The sequence below is a fragment of the Neomonachus schauinslandi genome, chromosome 11 (assembly GCF_002201575.2).
Source record: "Neomonachus schauinslandi chromosome 11, ASM220157v2, whole genome shotgun sequence".
Classification (NCBI taxonomy): domain Eukaryota; kingdom Metazoa; phylum Chordata; class Mammalia; order Carnivora; family Phocidae; genus Neomonachus; species Neomonachus schauinslandi.
In genome coordinates, this window is record NC_058413.1 from 23,978,942 (window position 1) to 23,997,677 (window position 18,736).

An 18,736-nucleotide genomic window follows, 5' to 3' on the forward strand; every position below is an offset into this window, starting at 1 on the left:
TGCCACCTGATATTGGCCACACAGACCAATCCTAGTACAGTGTGGGAGGGGACTACATAAGGGTGTGAATACCACCTGCAGGTGCATTCCCCAAATCAGCCAGCCCACCCACACAGGTGAAGGAAAATCAGTTTTCCCAGTCTTGGTAAGTAGACCAGCCAAGCCAAGCGAATTTCCACCCGGGAAAACTATCCCACACCTGCGTCCTCCAGACTCCACTGTCCTAGAGTCCCCAGGCTGAGCTATCATCCAGCGATCGCTTCCTATGGGCCCCTCCCCATGCCGCAGCACCAAAACCCGGGCAGTCATCGCCATCCCGAAGGACTACAGCCCCCAGCATGCCCTGCGGCGGCCTCGGAGCCACGTGACGATCTTCTCCGCGTGTCGCCGTCAGGTGACTTGGGGAAGATGGCCGCGTTGACCGCGGAGAATTTCGCGGCGCTCCAGAGCCTGCTGAAGGTAAATTGGAGGTGTGGGGACATCGTGAGGCGGGCCTTTGTCCCCAGGCCTTGAGACGGAATGGGATTTGGGACCAAATGGACCCTGATTTGGAGCCATGACCCCGCTACTGCCTCTCTGGGTGACTGCGTCGTTGGGCCTTTCCGAGCTTTTAGAAAGCGGGCTCGAAATTAATACCGTCCTGACAGGATGGTGGGGGCACAGATAAGATAACGGACGTGAAGGTGCTGTACAGATGCCCCCTACTAAAGGGCTCTGGGGCTGGTGTTCAGGATTGGCGTGTTGAGGTGGTAAGTGCTAGATCCACGTTGCCAGTTCCGCATTTCATCCCGGAGCCCCTCTTCGCCCCATGGTTGAGGAATCTCCCTCCTCTGCTTCCTCTCGGCCCCCTGAGTGAAGTGGGCGTTCTGTTTCCTGAGTCCCGGGTTTTCTGTACTTGCTTTGACCGGTGTAAAGGCCCAAACACTCTCCTGATAATCATTTGAAAGGTTGTGAGGCTTCTTAAAACCAAATGAAACGATGGACTGGAATTACTTGTTTAATTTCTGATTTCCCTTATGGAAGAAGGGGCGGCTTTATCTTCCTTTGTAGACGTGATGCGTCTAGTTGCCTGTTTTCTGCCTTTCTTGCAGAATGTAAGATCCAGTTGGGACTTTTCTTTTTTTGGTTTTAACTCCAGGTGAAAAGGGTTGAGTTCATAACACTAAGCAATTCATGGCACGGCATCATCATTGATTGGTTCATGCAATGGTCCCTCCTTTGTTTTAACAATCCCAGCAGTGTTCACTTGTATTCTCCATCCCTAAAAGCAGCTACTCTATGATATTCACAAATGTATCCCCAACAAGTCTGTCTCAACTTCTGGCACATAGCATGTGCTCAGTACATAGCTGTTATGTGAATTAATGAATGAAGTAACAAAGCTGAGATTGGAAACTTATGGCTCTCAGCTCACAGCCCTGGGCCTTTCCATCCTCATCCGTTCTGCCCACTCCCCACCCTATGCCTGCCTATTCATGGTATGGACTTTTTTAATACTTTTAAAAAGTATTATTAATGTGTAACACATAAGAGCACAGAAATCATAAATGCACAGCTCAGTGATTTATTACATACCCATGTAACCATCACTATGGTCAAAACCAAAATATTACCAGTACTGCAGAAGTCTCTCTATTGTTCCTTTGTTACTTCCCTCACTCATCCCAGTAGTAACCACTATCCTTGCTTTTAAAATCAATTTAATATTGCCCATGTTTGAACTTCACATGAATGGAATAATACAGCATATACTTTTTTTATTCCAGGCTTTCTTTGCTTGCTATTATGTAGCAATAGTTAATTCATTCTCATTCCTATTCTATGTATTTTCTTTTTTAAAAAAAATGACTTAGGGGTGCTCAGTTAAGTATCTGTCTTCAGCTCAGGTTGTGATCTTGGGGTCCTGGGATCAAGCCCTGCATCAGGCTCCCTGCTCAGCAGGGAGTCTGCTTCTGCCTCTCCCCCCACTCTTGCTGTCTCTCTCTCTCTTTCTCGCTCTCTCTCAAATAAATAAAATATTGAAAAAATTACTTAAAGTTTTTATTTTGAGGTAATTATAGATTTACATACAGTTGTAAAAAGTAATACAGAAAGGTCCCATTTACCCCTTACCCAGTTTCCCCCTATAGAAGCATCTTGCAAAACTATAGTATGACATCCCAACCAGGATATTGACTTTGATACACTGAAGATACAGAACGTTGCTATCACTACAGGATCCTTCCTTTTGCCCTTTTATATCCACATCCACCTTCCCTCTGCCCTCACCCTCTTCTTACCCTCTGGGGGGTGGGGGGCTGGTAAGAAGAGGTAGAGGGAGAGAGAGAGAGAATCACAAGCAGGGTCCATGAGTGCAGAGCCTGGCATGGGGCTCAATCCCATGACCCCAAGATCACGGCCTGAGCTGAAATCAAGAGTCCAATGCCCAACTATCTCTAGGTTTTTTGTAGATGCTGTATATAAAATTATGGAAGGTCCCATCTATTCCTAATTTTATGAGAGTTTTCATCAAGAACGGATGTTGAATTTTGTCAACTGCTTTTTCTGCATTGATTGATATCATGTGATTTTCTTCTTGAGCCTGTTAATATGGTAGATTACATAGGTTTGTTTGTTTGTTTGTTTTAAATACTGAACCAGCCTCGCATCCCTGGAGTAAATCCCACCTGCTTATAGTGAATAATTCTTCTTATATGTTGCTGAACTCTATTTGCTAATGTTTTTTAAAGGGCTTTTGCATCTATTTTTATGAGGGATATTGGACTACAGTTGTTTTTTTTTTTCTGTTTTTGTACAGTCTTTGTCTGCCTTTGATGTTAGGGTAATACTAGCTTTATGAAATGAATTGGAAAGTGTTCCATCATTTTTTGTTTCCTAAAAAAGATTGTGTAGAATTAGTTAATTCTTTCATTAAACGTTTGTTAGAATTCTCCAGCAAAAGCATCTGGGCCTGGAGATTTCTTTTTGGGGAGTTTTAAATTATGAATTCAATTTCCTTAATCATTATAGGGCTATTCAAATTATCAGTTGCATATTGGGGAACTGTGGTAGTTTGTGTTTTTTGAGGAATTTATCCATTTTGTCCAGGCTGCCAAATTTATGTGTATAGAGTTGTTTGTGGTTATTCTTATTTTCCTTTTGAAATCTTTAGGGTCTGTAGTGATATGCCCTGTTTCATTCCTGATATTGGTAATTTGTGTCTCCTCTCTGCTTAACTTTGCCAGTCTTACTAAAAGTTTGTCAATTTCATTGATATTTTCAAAGAACTAGTTCTTTGTTTCATTGATTTCTCTCTTCTCCCCCCCCCCCCCGGTCTTCAATTTCATTGGTTTCTGCTCTTTGTTGTTTCCTTCCTTCTTCCTTTGGGTTTATTATATAGCTTTTCTTTTTCTATGTTCTTGAGGTGGGAATTTAGATTATTGATTTGAGAACTTTTGTCTTTTCTAATATATGTGTTTTATGCTGTAAATTTCTCTGTCAACACTGTCATGGCTGTGTCCCCAAAATTTTGTGGGTTTTTTTAAATTTTTATGTATTTAGTATAATTTTTATAGTATAATTTTTAAAATTTCCCTTGAGGCTCCTCTTTGATCTGTGGATTATTTAGAAGTATGTTTAAGTTTCCAAGTGTTTGGATATTTTCTTGTCATCTCTCTGTGGGTGATTTCTAGTTTGATTCCATTGTGGTCACCAAAAACACACTCAATATGATTTCAGTTCTTTCAAATTTGTTGAGGTTTGTTTTATGGCTCAGAATATCATCTATCTTGGTATATGTTCAGTGGGCACTTGAAAAGAATGTGTATTCTGTTGCTACTGGGTTGTGTTCCATAAGCGTTGATTAGATTGATCAATGCTGTTGTTGAAATCTTCTGTGTTCTTGTCGAATATCTGTCTAGTTGTTCTATCAGTTGTTGAAGGACAGTGTTGAAGTCTCCAAGTATATTTGTGGGCTTGTCTGTCTCTTCTTTCAGTTCTGTCTCTTTTTTACCTCTCATGTTTTCTAGCTCTCTTGCTGGGTGCATACATAGTTAGGATTTCTCCTTAGGAGATGGAACCTTTCATTGTTATATAATGTCCCTTTCTGCCTCTGGTAATATGCTGTGAAGTCTACATTGTCTGATATTATTGTAGCCACTCTTGATTTTATTTCATTAATATTTGCATGACATATCTTTTTCCATCCCTTTACTTTTGTCTCTATCATTATATGTGAAGAGTGTTTCTTATAGGCAGCATTTAATTGAGTCATATTTGCAGCTCATATTTAATTTCCCACTTACAGCTTATGTAATTATTGAATATTAGAGCTTAAGTCTGCCATTTAATTTTTTTTATTTGCTCTTTTATGTTTTTTGTTTCTTTTTACTTTTTCTTGCCTTGTTATTTGAACATATTTTTGGAATTCCCTTTTGATTTATCTGTAGCATTTTAAAATGCATTTCTTTTTATAACGTTTTTAGTGGTTGCTCTAGTTATTACATTTATATATGTAACATCACAATCTATCAGTGTCATCATTTTATCAGTTAGAGCTGAAGTATAGAAACCTTACTTCCCTTTATGTCCCTTCCCTCATTTGTAATATAATTGTCTTAAATATTTCCTCTGCATACATTTAGAGCCGCATTGGACAGTGGTATAATTTTTGCTTCATCCTTTAAACAGAATTTAGAAATTCAAGAGAAAGAAAGTCTATTGTATTTACCCATATTTTTGCTTGTTGTGTTCTGTCTTTCTTCCTGATGTTCCAAGGTTCCTTTTATTGTTTCCTTTCTGTTAAGAGAACGTCTTTTGTCTTGTGACATATTTTCATAGTGTTCTTTCATCGGAGAATGTCTTGATTTCTTCTTCATTTTCTGACGGATATTTTTTGCTGGGTGTAGGATTCTTGGTTGACAGTTCTTTTCTTCCAACACCAGAGAAATATTGTGCCATTTCCTTCTTGCTTCCATGAGTTCTGATTCGAAATCTGCTGTTATTCTAATGATCCCTTATAGATAAGATATTGTTTCTCTCTCACTACTTTCAAGATTTTTTTCTTTGCCTTTAGTTTCCTGGAGTTTAATTATGGTGTGTCTTGGTATGGATTTCTTTGGATTTATCCTGTTGAGAATATGCTTAGGTTCTTGAACGCATACAGTTATGTCTGTAGCTAAACTTGGAAAGTTTTCAGCCGTTATTTCTTTAAGTACTTCTTCAGCCTTGCCCTCTTTTATCCTCCCTTTCTAGGACTCCAATGACATGAATGTTAGATTCTTTGGTATAGTCCCACAGATCCCCGAGGCTCTGTTCATTATTTTCAGTCTGTTTTCTGTGTGCAAACTGGGTGATTTCTAGTGGCTCTGTCTTCCAGTTTACTGATTCTTTCCTCTGTCCCTTTCATTCTGGTGCTGAGCCCATCTACCGAACTTTTTAATTTTGGTTATTGTATTTTTCAGTTCTAAAATTTCCATTTTGTTCTTCTTTGTATCTTCTCTTCCTTTGTTGGGACTTTCTGGTTTTTTTATTTGTTTCAAACATGTTTGTATTTAGGTGTTGAAGCATTTTTGCCATGGCTGCTTTAAAATCTTTGTCCATTCATTTTAACATCTGTTATCTTGATGTTGGCATCTAATGATTGCCTTTTTTCATTCAGTTTGAGATCATGCTGGCTCTTGGTATGATGAATGATTTTCAGTTGGAACCTGGGCATTCTTGTGTTATCGTCTGAGATTCTGGAGGGTTTCTGCCTCATTACTACCAGATGGAGATGAAAGTCCAGGTTCTGCCCTTGGTTCCTACTGACATGCAAAAGTGGGGGTTCCTCATTACTACTGGGCAGGGGTGGAAGTTCTGGCCCCCATGTAGTTACTATTAATACCAAGGGGTGGTGGGACTAGCTGCCCGTTGGTGGGGATGAGGTCCCAGCTCCCTCCTTAGCCTTCTCTGACACCACCCGGGTGGGGTGTTGGGATACCTCATTGTAGCCCCAAAAGGGTGGAAGTCCACATTCCCCACTCAGCCTTTGCTAACATAGGTGGGAGTGGGGCTACAGGTTTTTCTGTGGTGTTTGGCTCAATAGAGCAGTTCTCACATAACAGTTTTCTGTCTTGCTAAGCTTTCTTGGTCCTTTGGCTAGAGAGAGCAGGTATTTGTCGGGAGTTGTTTGTTTGTTTTGTTTTTGTGTACCCATTGGTGTTCTGGGTTGCCCTGTTCTTTAGCTCGAAGTCCGGGATATATGAACAACAAGAAAATCCAGGAGACTCAGCACCATGTCATTTCTTGGTCTGGAGGGGGAGGCCCACAGCAGATCCGTCTTCTCCCCATTCCGTCTCAGAGTGGTCTTACGTTTGTTCTCCACATAGTGCCCAGTGCTTTCAGTTGTGCTGAGAAGGGAAAGTAAGACAAACGACATCTATTTCACTGCCCTGGAAATGGAGATGTCCTGTGCACCTTTAAATCTTGAGTCTCAAAGGTATCACACCATGACTGAGACAGTATCATGTTCTGAAACATGTATTTTCAGAGTCTGAGTGGTTTTTTTTTCTCCCCATCTGTGAATTAATTCATAGGCCTCCTCAAAAGATGTTGTCAGACAGCTGTGCCAAGAGAGCTTTTCCAGTTCAGCCCTTGGCTCAAAACAACTCTTGGATATTACATGTTCCAGCTTGTCTGTGACCCAGGAGGAAGCGGAGCAAGTAAGTATGGTCAGAAATGACCTTTGGCCACTGGCTTCTCAGCTCATTAGTCTCTTTCTTAACTTTCCAATCATTGCCACATTTCAAGGAAATTTTTCCCCTGAAATGTCTGTTGACATTATAACAAACTTAAAATAGATTTTTGTTTTAATGCTAGTGAACTTAAAAGCTATTGTCTTTGAACCTTCACTTCCTTATGATAAATGAGGCAAGGATGGGTGAACTATACCAAGAATCAGAGGTCCCGTCCATTTCCTTTTCAGACTTGTTCCCTAGACAGTGTGGACAAAAGCCAACCTTTCTGCGATTTTCTTGCCCTCTAACTTGCCGCTGCTGATAGATTGTCAGCCAGATAGCTTAGACAGACTTCTTTGGGGGCACTGGGTAGAAGCTCTGAGGCCTGAGTATGATTCAGGGGACATGCTGCTGGACCCCACCTGACCTCAGCTGGTGGCCAAGAGGAAGAGTGAGGTGACCCAGTTTATGCAGTACTCACAGCCTTCTCTTTTTAGGGCAAATATGTTTCTAAAATAGGAGTTCATTCAAACAGGCCTGCATTATTATTATTATTACTATTTTTAAACCAGAGCTCGGTTCATTGAAATCAGCTGTAGAACAGTAAAAGGCAGCATCCAGATTATGGAAGTGAGTTGAAGATTTAGTTTGGCTTCCCCAAAAGTAGACCCTGAGGCTAAGAGTGGTTGCAAGTAATTACCTGGGGAGATGAGTCTAGAAAGCGCAAAGGAGGGAGTAGGGACAGTCGAACAGGGAGGAGAGACAAAGCCAAGAAAGAATGTGTTGATGACCGGGCACCGCTGTGGGCAGCGGGGCTCAAACTTGGGATCCTGTAAGAAACCCTGGGGAACACACCGCAGAACTGTCACCCTGGAGGGCAGGGAGGCTGGGACCTCACCCCTCATCAGTGGAGGGGTGACATCCCCTCGCCTCTCACCTTGTGCCTCTGCAGCTGAGCGGCCCCCCAGGGCATCAGAGAAAGCCCTAAAGCAGTTCCCTCCAGACAGTCGTGGTAGTTTCAGCTGAGCATTGTTGCCTTCACAAGCTGGCCGCGGGCCATCCTTGGCTACTGTCTGTTGGAAGGACGTAGGGTGGGCAGGGCAGTGCCAGGCCCTCCTCCTCCCCAGGGGAGTCAGCACAGCTCCCCCGGGATCCGTTTGTTTTCTTCGCCCTCCTCGGTGACAGCCTAGGGGCAAGGACACCCTGGACTTAGAGCCCGAACCCCGCCGGAGCCAGTACCTCTGGTAGCAGGTCCGTGAGCTCAGCTTCAGGCTCTGGCAGGTGGCACGCGGCCCCGCTCAGGGGAGCCGCCCACGGCTCTGGGCCCCTGGGGGTTCGTGCAGAACTCCCAGTCCAGGTGCAGTGGCCAGTGCAGCATTGCCTAGTAACACAGCTGACTTTTCACTTCCCTCGTGTTCCCAGGGAACAGGCTAGAAAGTGAACTGAAGGTCAGATTCTGTGCACAAGGAAAGGGGTTTATTAACCCTTCGCTCCCAAGCAGAAGTTTCTGGCACGTTGACAGGTTCCTGTGTCGGGCAGCTACCCCTATCTTCTAAAGCAACAGGTGAACTTAGAGGTGGGCCGGGGCACGTGGGCATCAGCATCTGGGACCGAGGCCTCAGGACCCATGGACTGTTGGGACGACGTGGCGGCGCGCGGCCGGCCGTGTCCCCCGCCGCGGGGGGAGAGAGCCCTGCTGCCTGCCCTGCTTCTCACCACGGGCCTGTCCTGCAGCTGCTCCAGGCTCTGCACCGCCTCACCAGGCTGGCGGTGTTCCGTGACCTGTCCTCTGCTGAGGCGATCCTGGCTCTCTTTCCTGAAAATTTCCACCAGAACCTCAAAAACCTACTGACGAAAATCATCCTAGAACACGTGTAAGTGCTCATTTCTTGAGAGTTGCTTGTAATGCTCACATAATGATATTTTAGGTCAATAAATACTTTCAGTGTCCTTTTTAGTGGCTAAATATATTCTTTATATGGAGACATTACATAACATTTAGTTAAGAAATTCCCTGCTGTTAGATGTTTAGGCTATTGGCAGTTTTCACTTCAGTTTACTGTGGAAATGTTGCTCACGTGCTTAATTATCTGCTTACTGGTTAAAGACGAGAGTGAGGCTTCTGCTTTCTGTTCTCAAGTTGACCATCAGAAAGATTGCACCAACTGCTTCTAGGAGGAGGACGTGAGCGTGCCCCTCCCCCCACACCTTCATCGGCCCCGAGGGAGTCGTTTCACATTTTCCCCCAGTTCACAAATGGCAAATGCGCCTCACTTCAGTTTATGTATCTTTGATACTAGTGATGCCAGATATCTTTTTCATATGTTTAATTGGTCATTTTTGTTTCTTTTGTGAATTATCTAGATATTTTCTTGGAAAATCCTTTGAATACATACAATTTAAGCAGAACTGATTAGCTACTGGTCAGCAGCAGGCTTACCAGAATTCTCGGGCAGTAATAAGAGATAATCCCTGCTTGTCAAGGATTTTATTGTTTATTTAGAAACTTCTCTCACACGTGACCACATTTTATCCTGCCTCTGCTTAGCATCTCACTATGACGCTCTTTGCTGTAGCATTAGATGGGTCTGTTTGGGTGTGTTTTGCATAAAAGGCAGTACTTTGTGGAGTAGATGCTCAATAAAAGAGAATTGGTTGACTTTTCCTGCTTCATCTCTGAGAATGGTAACACAATAAAAACACAATGCATTAAGCCTCTTCTTTCTTTTTGCCCCCCTAAGCTACGAAAACTAACAGCGCTTATGGCCTTAACATCACTGAGCTATGTAGAACAAACAAGAAAGTGCTTCTGCCACACAGCGGACGTTTCTGTGGTCCTTTCCTGTCAGGGAGTGATGATAGGCTCGAGGATTCCAGAAGGGGTAGAGGCCCAGGTCCACAGGCCTCTCTCATGATCAATTCTCATCCCTTTTCCATTCTTTTTTCCTTATCTTTCCCTCTTAAACAGCTCTACTTGGCGAACGGAAGCCCAGGCACATCAGAGTGAGTATCAAGGACCCGCCTTCCTCCCTACCTTTCCTTCCTGGCCCCGGCTCGAACTCTGCCAGGTGGCCAGACTTTGTAACCGAAACTCAATGTGCATTAACCTCATCCCAAATTCGTCTCTCATTTTGTGCCGGCATCTGGAGGCTCGTGTGTGCAGGCAGAAGCCTGGCCATGCGCCCACCATGAATCAGTGCCAAGTGCAGGCGGCACGGAGCGTGGTGAGGAAGGCCCCTGACTTCGTCTCCCTCGGAGACTTGTCCTGTGGCTCAGAAGCATGACCAGCCCTCCGGGCTGCCTGTCCCAGAGTAAGGGCTTGGTGAGGTGAGCGGCAGGGGCTCTGAGCTGGCCCGTCTCCTTCACAGTCTCTCTGCCGCGCCTGGTCGACCTGGACTGGAGAGTGGACATCAAGACCTCCTCCGACAGCATCAGCCGCATGGCCGTCCCCACCTGCCTGCTGCAGATGAAGGTGCGTCCACTGCCAGGCCCGTGAGAAGGAAAGAAGGGGCCGCGGCACCCCCGCGCACCGTCGAAAATACCAGTCTCCAAAGCTCTGGGACCTCTGACCCCATAGAAAAAAATTCGGCACCTCCCAGATGCGGTCTCTGTTTGTCAAGTACATGGTCACTACTGTACTAACATGTTACAGACATAATAAATCATACACCGGAAGTAGAACTTTTAAAAGGATAAGACAAACACAAAACACAAGTTTTAAAAAGGGTTTGCTGCTCCCTGAAGTTTACCTTCTACACTAACGGGAAAGTTTAGCTTTCATGGTGCGGGCGTGCCATCAGATTCCAGACTGCCTTCTTGATAATTTTGGTGTCCCTCGGGCAGCTGCTTGTCTGGTTGACTGTGCCGCCACAGTTTGTGACGCGGCTGAGCCGGAGCTCCTGTGCGCAGCTGGGGAAGCGCCCGTCCGTTTCCTTGTTCGCACACTCTGGCCTCCCCGGTGTTGCCTTCAGTCTACAGATCTTTTCAGGGATCTTTTTAAACCACATTGTCTATGACGAGGGCTTGTTTAGTGATGCCGTATTTACGTAGCCACATACCCAGAAACTCAGCACCTGTAAGAAGATGAAAAAGTAAGGGTGCCTCTAACAAGTTTTTAAACTCTAGTAGAGTTGACTTTTGTTTTTAAAGAAACAGATCTAACTAGGAGCTGTAATGTTTATTCTGCGTCCCAGTGGATCCTGACTAGTCCTAGAGCCCCCTCCGTCAAGTACCCGTATGGGCCCCTGCAGTATCTCCTCACTCGGATCCTGAGAGTCAGGGGTCCGAGGGGTGAGTGAGCCTTGGCTTCTCCTGTACCCGCCCTGAGCACTGCTCTCCCAAGCCTCTGGGAATCTCCTTCCGTCTCCTCATTTGCTAAATGACGCCAGGGCTAGGACTCTGTGTAGCTCTGAGCAAGAAGCCTGTCTTCAGAGGTTCACCGGAACGGGGGACGGCTGCCAGCTCCAGGGCTCACCTCCAGGATGGTGGGAAGAGGGACGGCTCTGACGTTTGGGCCCTGTTCTCTTTTCAGATCCAAGAAGATCCTAGCCTGTGTGGAGACAAACTCTCCATCTCAGTGGTCACTGTGGAGCTGAGTAAGGAAACTCTGGACACTATGCTAGACGGCCTGGGCCGCATCCGCGACCAGCTCTCCGCCGTGGCCAACAAATGACCCCAGCCGGCTGCTGGGCCCACAGCCGGGCCCCAGCTGCCGGCCAGCGGTGTGCACCTCCCAGCCCCCGGGTCACCCCTGTGCAGCAGCTGCGGCCGCCGGCAGGGTCGGCAGGCAGGCCGGGGGGGACGGCGAGGGGGCTGCCGTCTGGAAGGCACAGCTGCACCGGGAGGAAGCGGCCCTGGCCCCGCGCTATTCTCCTCCCTCGTCCTTTTTCGTCCTGAAGCTGGTGAGCAGAAGCCCCCATCTCTGGAAGACATCCTCACCACTGTGGCAGTGTGAGGGGGCGTCCAAACCATCAGGTGCCTCTGTGTGGCTGCCTGGAAGATTCAGGCCCACGTTGTGGAGCTCATCTAAGAAGTTCCTTTCCAGCACTAGGTCAATTGGCCTGTTTCTAGCCCCGGAGCACAGGGAGGGAATCACGGCGCTGAGGCCAGCAGTTGGCGCTTCTCCGTCACAGAAGCCGGGCAGGGCCTGTAGAGCCCTGGGGCCCCCCGCCGGCCCAAGTCCAGAGCCTTCCTGAGCCCCTCAACCCTGCGGGCCCCCCTTCCAGCATAGGGAGTCTGGAATGGGTGCTAACTTCCTCCTTCCTGAAGCCACAAGGCCCGTCCTTGATACAATGCCAGGGGAGACAAGTGGGAGTGATGGAAATAAATAATCATTCTAAAAACTTCATGACTCCAGTCACGTTTTTCGAAGCTTCTGTCCTTAACCTGAGTTGTTGCTTTGCGCCAGCACCGCCTCTCATTGGGAAAGGTGACCCCAGCTTCTCATTGCCCACTGAGCTCGTGAGCACCATGTGGCCTGAAAGCAGGCTTGTGGGCCTCGCCACCGTCCAAGCGTTCGTCTGTCATGTAGAGCCGGAGAAAGCTAGGCTGACAGGCAGTGCGTGCTTGTCACGGGGGCTGCAGGGACAGTGTTCCGCAGAGCTGAGCGTCCCTGTCACGTGCGCGCCGCCTCATGGTCCGCGTCACCCCAGGGCCACGGCGCGCAGCCGGCTGGCCGCGCTTGTCTTGGCAGCTCTGGGCGGTGTGTGTGGATGAGGGGAGGGTGGGCGGAGGAGGCAGAGCCCTGGGGCCAGAGGATGGGCTCCAGTCGGGCTGCCAGGGCTGGAAGCCAGCTCTGCCTCTCAGTGGTGAGGGGCTGGACGCTGCCTCTCAATTCTCCCCCTCCCTTTCTTTTAAGATTAAATGGGGATAATAATAGTACCACCTCTCTAGGGCTTCTGTGAGGATTAAATGCTGCCGCGTCCCTGAAAGCACGTATTAGCACCGTGAGGGCGGATAAGAAAGGCTCGATCAGGTTTGCTCTGATTCTTAAAGGAAAGGAAGGTGGAAAGCCCTCCGCAGTCACCGTTTCACTTACTGTCGCAGGGTTGGTGCGACGGTGAATACATTATCCTCTCTTTACCAATGAGGAAATCAGCTCATTGAGGTTAAGTCGCCTGCTGGTAAATGGCCTCATTAGGACGTGGGCCCAGATTTTTCTCGCTTTCTCTCTACCACACAGGACTCTGCAAGGGACGTGGAGTTCTGTGACTTTAGCTCCATTTGGAAAATACTGGAACTGAAGTAGAGATGAGAAAACGTACCCCTAAGACACTAGGAATGTCGAGAAAAAAAATCCCGAGCTCTTTGCTGTTTCTCGGAAGCCGAGCAACCTGCTGTTAACATGGCAGTTCTTAACGTTTTGGGGGCTGTGTCCACTGATAATCTATGAAAGCTACCTATCCTTTCTGTAGGAAATGAACATTCCATTTTTTGTATTCAGTGACAAGAGTTCGTGGACCCCGGAAGTCAGCCCACTGTTTCCAGAATGAGAGCCCCTGGTCTTACTGTCAGGTTGAGTATAGCCTTGTGAATTCAACCCCTTTGTTTTCCTTCTAGTCCCTGTGACCCACAGGCCCATCTCCAAGTCCCTGTTCCCTGGGCCTCCCAGGGGCATCCATAAGAAAGTAACCTGGAGCAGCATAGGTGTCTGGGCTGTTGGGCATCATTCCTTCAGCCACATCGACCTGAACAGAACCATCTGGGTGCGTGACATACAGAAGGCGTTCAATAAATACCGGAAAACTCAATGACTCTTTGCTACCCTTCACCCCACGTGCTCACTTAAGGAGTTTGTTTTCTGCTGTTGGGGAGGATGGATCGTTTGTGGATACCATCTTTCTAGTTGGCCTGATCCTGTCTCCAAAAAACACCCTAGTTTCTATCAATCGATCCCAAAGCCAGTTCCCTCATGCAGTGCTTGTCTGGTTTTCCATTAGTACTTCGTGCAATGAACAGCCATCTGCAAACTGCCCTTCCCTTAGCACATGGCAAGGTGTGGATGTCCAGACTCCATCCACAAAAGGGCAATGATAGATCTCTCACTGGTGCCTGTGCTTCTGGCTGCCCAGCACTTCCCACCCACCAGGCCGCAGCGGAGAGCGTATTTCTCAATGCTCATCAACGTCCTATAGATTGTCTCATGACCGTATATGACCCGGATTGGGCCAGTCTGAGTCTTTCCCTATGACTTTTTCTGCCGGAATCTGCAGTGGAAACTGTCTCCTGCCTCTGGGCTCTGGTAATGAAGCCGGGATGCTTGGGTTCTTCCCGCCACATGGAGAAAGCCCATCTGCAGGGGGAGAGGCCAGCTCAGAGCAAGGCAGAACCCAGAGGCTGGGAAGAGGATCAGGAAATCCAGTGTGCCTGATGCCAATCCATCTTCCTCGTAGTCTTTCCTAGTGTAAAAATGGACCTGGGATTTGTTTTTACTGGGAATGGTAAGATACACACGAAAATGATTGTCAGGAACAAGAAGTTTATACACGCAGATCCCTAGAATCAGGAGGCATGGCACATCACACAAGGCCATGTGGGGAAAGACCAGGGTTGGTCAGGAGGCAGGGAGGGCAAGGGGATAGCGTGGCCTGGAGCCTTTATTGGGGTTTTCACAGGAAGCAATGGCCAAGGCAGAATAGGTACATTGAGTAAGCTCAGGATTGGCCAGTTGGAATGATTTGGGCAGGCTCTTGACTACACGAGGGGTCCCCAGTTGTGCAGTACCTGGTCCTGGGGTGACTTGGGGCAGGGGGACTATTCGGTGTGTGAGAGTTTGATAAAAGACATAGTTGGGAGGGGCACCTGGGTGGCTCAGTCAGCTAAGCGTCTGCCTTTGGCTCAGGTCATGATCCCAGGGTCCTGGGATCGAGCTCCTTGCTCGGCAGGAAGCCTGCTTCTCCCTCTCCCACTCCCCCTGCTCGTGTTCCCTCTCTCACTGTGTCTCTCTCTGTCAAATAAAATCTAAAAAAAAAAAAAAAAGACATAGTTGGGGTGTGGCTATAGATTGATCTCTGTATTAAAGCCACGTTCTCAAGGGAGTTAGGAATTAGCCCCACAAAAGAGAGTCTCCAGGATCAAGGTCCCAAATGCCAGAGCATCAAGAATACAGAAAATATATGTGGTCAGTGTGAGATTACATAGAAATCACACACAATCCCAAGGTTGCAGTGGCTTTTAGCTTCACAGAAGTTTACTTTTCCTCCCAACCAATGGAGACTGGGGACAGAGTAAGTGTTCTCCTCACCATAGCCACCAAGAACAATGGAAACTTCGTCGCAGTACATGCCTCCACAATCACTGAGGTGGGGTGAGGGGACGTGGCATTTGGCACGCTTGCTCTTAAAGCTTCTGCCCAGGAGTGACAAGCAAGTCACATGGTCACACCTAACTAAAGAGGGCAGAGAACTTCAATGCTACCACACTCCAGGAAGGAAGGGAAATGGGATCTTTGTGATCAGCTCTGATGACTACCATCCACCATCACCTGAACCAAAAGATGCCTTTTCTGCTCCAGCCGATTTGCACTTACAAACAAAAGAGTGGTGAGCAAGAACATGTGTGCCATCTCAGTATCTTTTCTCATGATACACCTCATCACCTATGCGGCACTGGAAACATTTTCCCAAAGAACATGTGTGCCATCTCAGTATCTTTTCTCATGATACACCTCATCACCTATGCGGCACTGGAAACATTTTCCCAAACATTTCCCAAACATTTTCCCATTTTCCCTTAGTGCCTTCCCCTTAACCTCCTGGGGTCGGTGGAGCATCTACTCATCAGGGAGTTAGTTGTGTGTTCTACTCAGAGGTCACCTTGTGAGGCCCAGGGTTGAGTTAGAACTTGAGTCTGGGTCTTTCAACTTCAAAGCCGGTAGTGTCTCCATCTCTGCTTCGACTTTGGGAGAAGAACACTGGGATCCTTCACAGATGGCTGACCTTCCCCCTTAATCTGGCGACTCTCCACTCTCGGCCCCTCTGGTCCTGCCTTACGACTTCAACCTGGGGCCCCCTTTGCCTCCCTTTCTGGTGATTTTCGGGTCCAAAGACACTGACGTGAGGACCAGACATTTAGGTCTTTCCCACACGAACCAGTTCTCTAAACACAAAGAGTGGGCACCGAGTCCAGCAGTGATTTGTCACGCTCTGTGGTCTGGTATTTATGAATTTCTAGGAAGTGAGTCCAGTGTGGTGTAGAAGGCTCTTCATTATTTCGCTCAGTAAGCTGAGATGCTATCAGAAGCGAAAGAGTTTTTATTCCTTTTCAAAAATACTTTCATCTAGAAACCATTGGCTACCTGGCATTTTGAAGGCTTTCCAGTGGTTGAACATTTACAAGAACGATTTTGAACCAGTTACCGCTGACTTCCAAATGCTAATCATTACTAAATATCCTCTGACCTGCCTGATGCTGCCTTTTGTCCAACTTCCTGTTTTCTTTAGTGCTCACATTTCAGTGGCTTTAATTGTCCTTTTTACAACTACTCTAAGAAAGGAAAAAAAAAAAAAGATTTCTTAATATTATTCCCTGGCTTGCGCCAAAGAACCTTAATCTCTAAGGAGAGAGAACCATTCTTAGTTTGAGGACATGTCAAGAGCACTTAAAGGTAAGTCTGAGAATCTGAGTTTCTGTTAACCCCAGGCTCTTGGGAAAGACTCTGCTGGGCTTTCACGCACCTGTGGAGTGAAGCGAACTCCGTAGGTAGTGGAGATAAGCGAACTCCGTAGGTAAGGCATCTCAGATTGGCAGTAAACTATGAAGTGGACCCGTTGACTGGAGAATGGGACTCTTGGCTATTGGTGTCAATGTTGCACTAGCCATACGACCTTAGACACATGCCACACAATGAAATACGACACTGTCCCAACAAGTGGAATGATCAATGAACTGAGAGATTCTCGGGGATACCAGAGGGCGCTGGGGTCATTGTTAGAAACATACTGGATCGGGAGATGGCCGCTGGTGAGGATTTGGGGAACTCTGCGAAAGCTCCTCAAGGCATTCCTCTGGTTTATTCAACTTCTGGGAGTGCGAATCATCGTATTCAGATGTGGATTTTGGAGTGCTTCAACAAAAGCTGTTTCCACGGATGAAAGAATTGAGTTTCTCTCTTGCATGTGGAAGTCTGGGCTGGTAGAGGCTTGAGGAGGTAGTATAGTTCTATTCCAGAGACGGGGGTCCCCCACCCCGCTTCTTGTTGCTTCACCAATCACCAGGTGTTGGCCCTCGTCCCGTGTGCAAAGCCTGCTGCTCACCCCTACACTCCATGCAGGAACAGGGAAAGAGGAAGAGGAGGGTGTACCCCAACTGTTAACATGTTTCCACTCCTATTTCGCTGGTCACAATCACGTGGCCTTACCCGGCTTCCAGGTAGGTTGAGAAGTACAGCCTCTGGCCACGTGTCTGAGCAGAGCTGGGGGCAGAGGGGGCAGGACGCGGTGGCCGGTGCTCATTCCTAGAAGCAAGGAGGAGAGAAAGGGTAGCAAGACACAACCAAGGCACAGTTCCAAACAGCTGCCCAGTTGCTCAGTGTGGCTTCAGGTATCAGTTGCTTTCCCGGGAGCAGGTTTCATGGAGGAAGAGAAGGGAACAGAAGGGCTAGGTGGGCATGCAGGGTGGTTGGTGTTGGGGGTGGAGGGTCCCTCCTGAGGGTGAGCCGTGTCTTCCTGCCTTGGGATCCATCGTAGCTAGCACACAGTAGGCTGCCCGTCCATGTTCATCAGGGTCCCACCTTCTTCCACAAACCCGCACAGGATTTGACCTGTATCAGCAAATGATGGTTGAGTTATATCCAATTGATTCGAATGGCAGACTGATGGAATTCATGCCACCTCGAATCACTCTTCCGAAATCTATCTCGGCAGGTGCTCCCGTTTACTTCAGTTCCTTCCTCTGCAGAGGGACCTGTGGTGGCCGGGTCCTAAGTCACCAACTAGGATCATTCTCCCAACTCCCACCATGCTTTCCAGCCTTGACCCACCTCGGGTCGGTGGGTGTGCGGATGCCTCCTCAGGGCAGTCTCCCAAGCACCCTCTGGGGGGAAGGGATAGCCCTGGGGTGAGGGTGGGGGGAAATCCGCTGGCCCTCTGAGCTCCGGCCACTGTTTTCAGGGACCCACATTTCGGAGCGGCCAGCAGAGCAAGGGTGCTGAGCTCTGCCCAACTGCTGCAGGGACAGGAAAGCAGCAGGGAGCCCTGGGCCTGAGCAGGGGCAGCAGCGGACTCCCAGGTCCTGCTCGGTCCTCTCTCTGGAATGTCTTCCCTTAACCCTGGTTTAAGTCCTCTTCGTCCTTCTGGATTCAGGAGCAGCACCTAACAGGGACCTAGGGGGGCAACTCAACTGGTCTGTCTTCTCTGCCTATATTTTTCCCCAACCTTCCTCTTACCCGATTATAATTGTCTTTATATTCCCCCCAACACACACTGTTCACCATTGTGTCCCTGTCCCCCGAGTGCACAGAGAATGGCACCGAGAGCTTTCTGTCCCCAGGCTTACTCCTACAGAAGAGGTCCCTTGTCCCTTGTCACGCCCACTGTGGGGACCCAAGACTCTCTTACCCCAAAAGCCCCAGCAGCAGGAGAGCTCTGGCCTCCGGCTCACCCGGGCGTGGCCGGAGCTTCCCCAGATGGCCAGCAGATGGCGCAGTTGCCCTCCTTATCCTCTCTCCCTGGCCTCCCCTCACCGACAAAGACGGGGAAAGAGTGGGGAAGGTGGGCTAGTGGGCAGGCCTCTCCCAGGACCCTGGCAAGGGGAGAAACTTCCTCCAAAGGAAGCCTCCAGGCCCCCTCCCATACAGAACGGTCCCTCTCGGGCCTAGGGCCACAAAAGAGGGAAGGAACGTGGGGTCGTGCAGAGACTCGCAGGGAGCCCGTTCACGGCGCTCGCAGGCCCAGCTTCAGAAGCACCCACTTCATTGCTTCTAGCACAGGCTGGTGGATGCCGGAAATCCCATCATGGGGCCTGTTAGATACGACCCTGAGGTTTTGTTAGAGGAACAGCACAGGTGCAGCGCTCGCGCCCCCCCCCCCCCCCCCCCCCCCCCC

The 18,736-nt window shown here is 48.2% G+C and overlaps 1 protein-coding gene across 2 annotated transcripts; it reads left to right on the forward strand.

Annotated features, from left to right (window-relative positions):
• The first annotated feature begins 391 nt into the window (after positions 1–391).
• Positions 392–12,016, forward strand: COMMD9 (COMM domain containing 9). 2 transcript variants are annotated; one of them, XM_021684747.2, is made up of 6 exons: positions 392–459; positions 6,555–6,680; positions 8,430–8,569; positions 9,664–9,698; positions 10,064–10,167; positions 11,227–12,016. In XM_021684747.2, exons 1-6 carry the CDS (start codon positions 409–411, stop codon positions 11,365–11,367), a joined length of 597 nt encoding a protein of 198 aa, XP_021540422.1. In that variant the 5' UTR covers positions 392–408; the 3' UTR covers positions 11,368–12,016. The 2 variants fall into 2 exon arrangements, with proteins under 2 accessions (XP_021540422.1, XP_044775277.1); XM_044919342.1 differs by lacking the exon at positions 6,555–6,680 and having other exon boundaries at positions 409–459.
• The last annotated feature ends 6,720 nt before the right edge of the window (positions 12,017–18,736 follow it).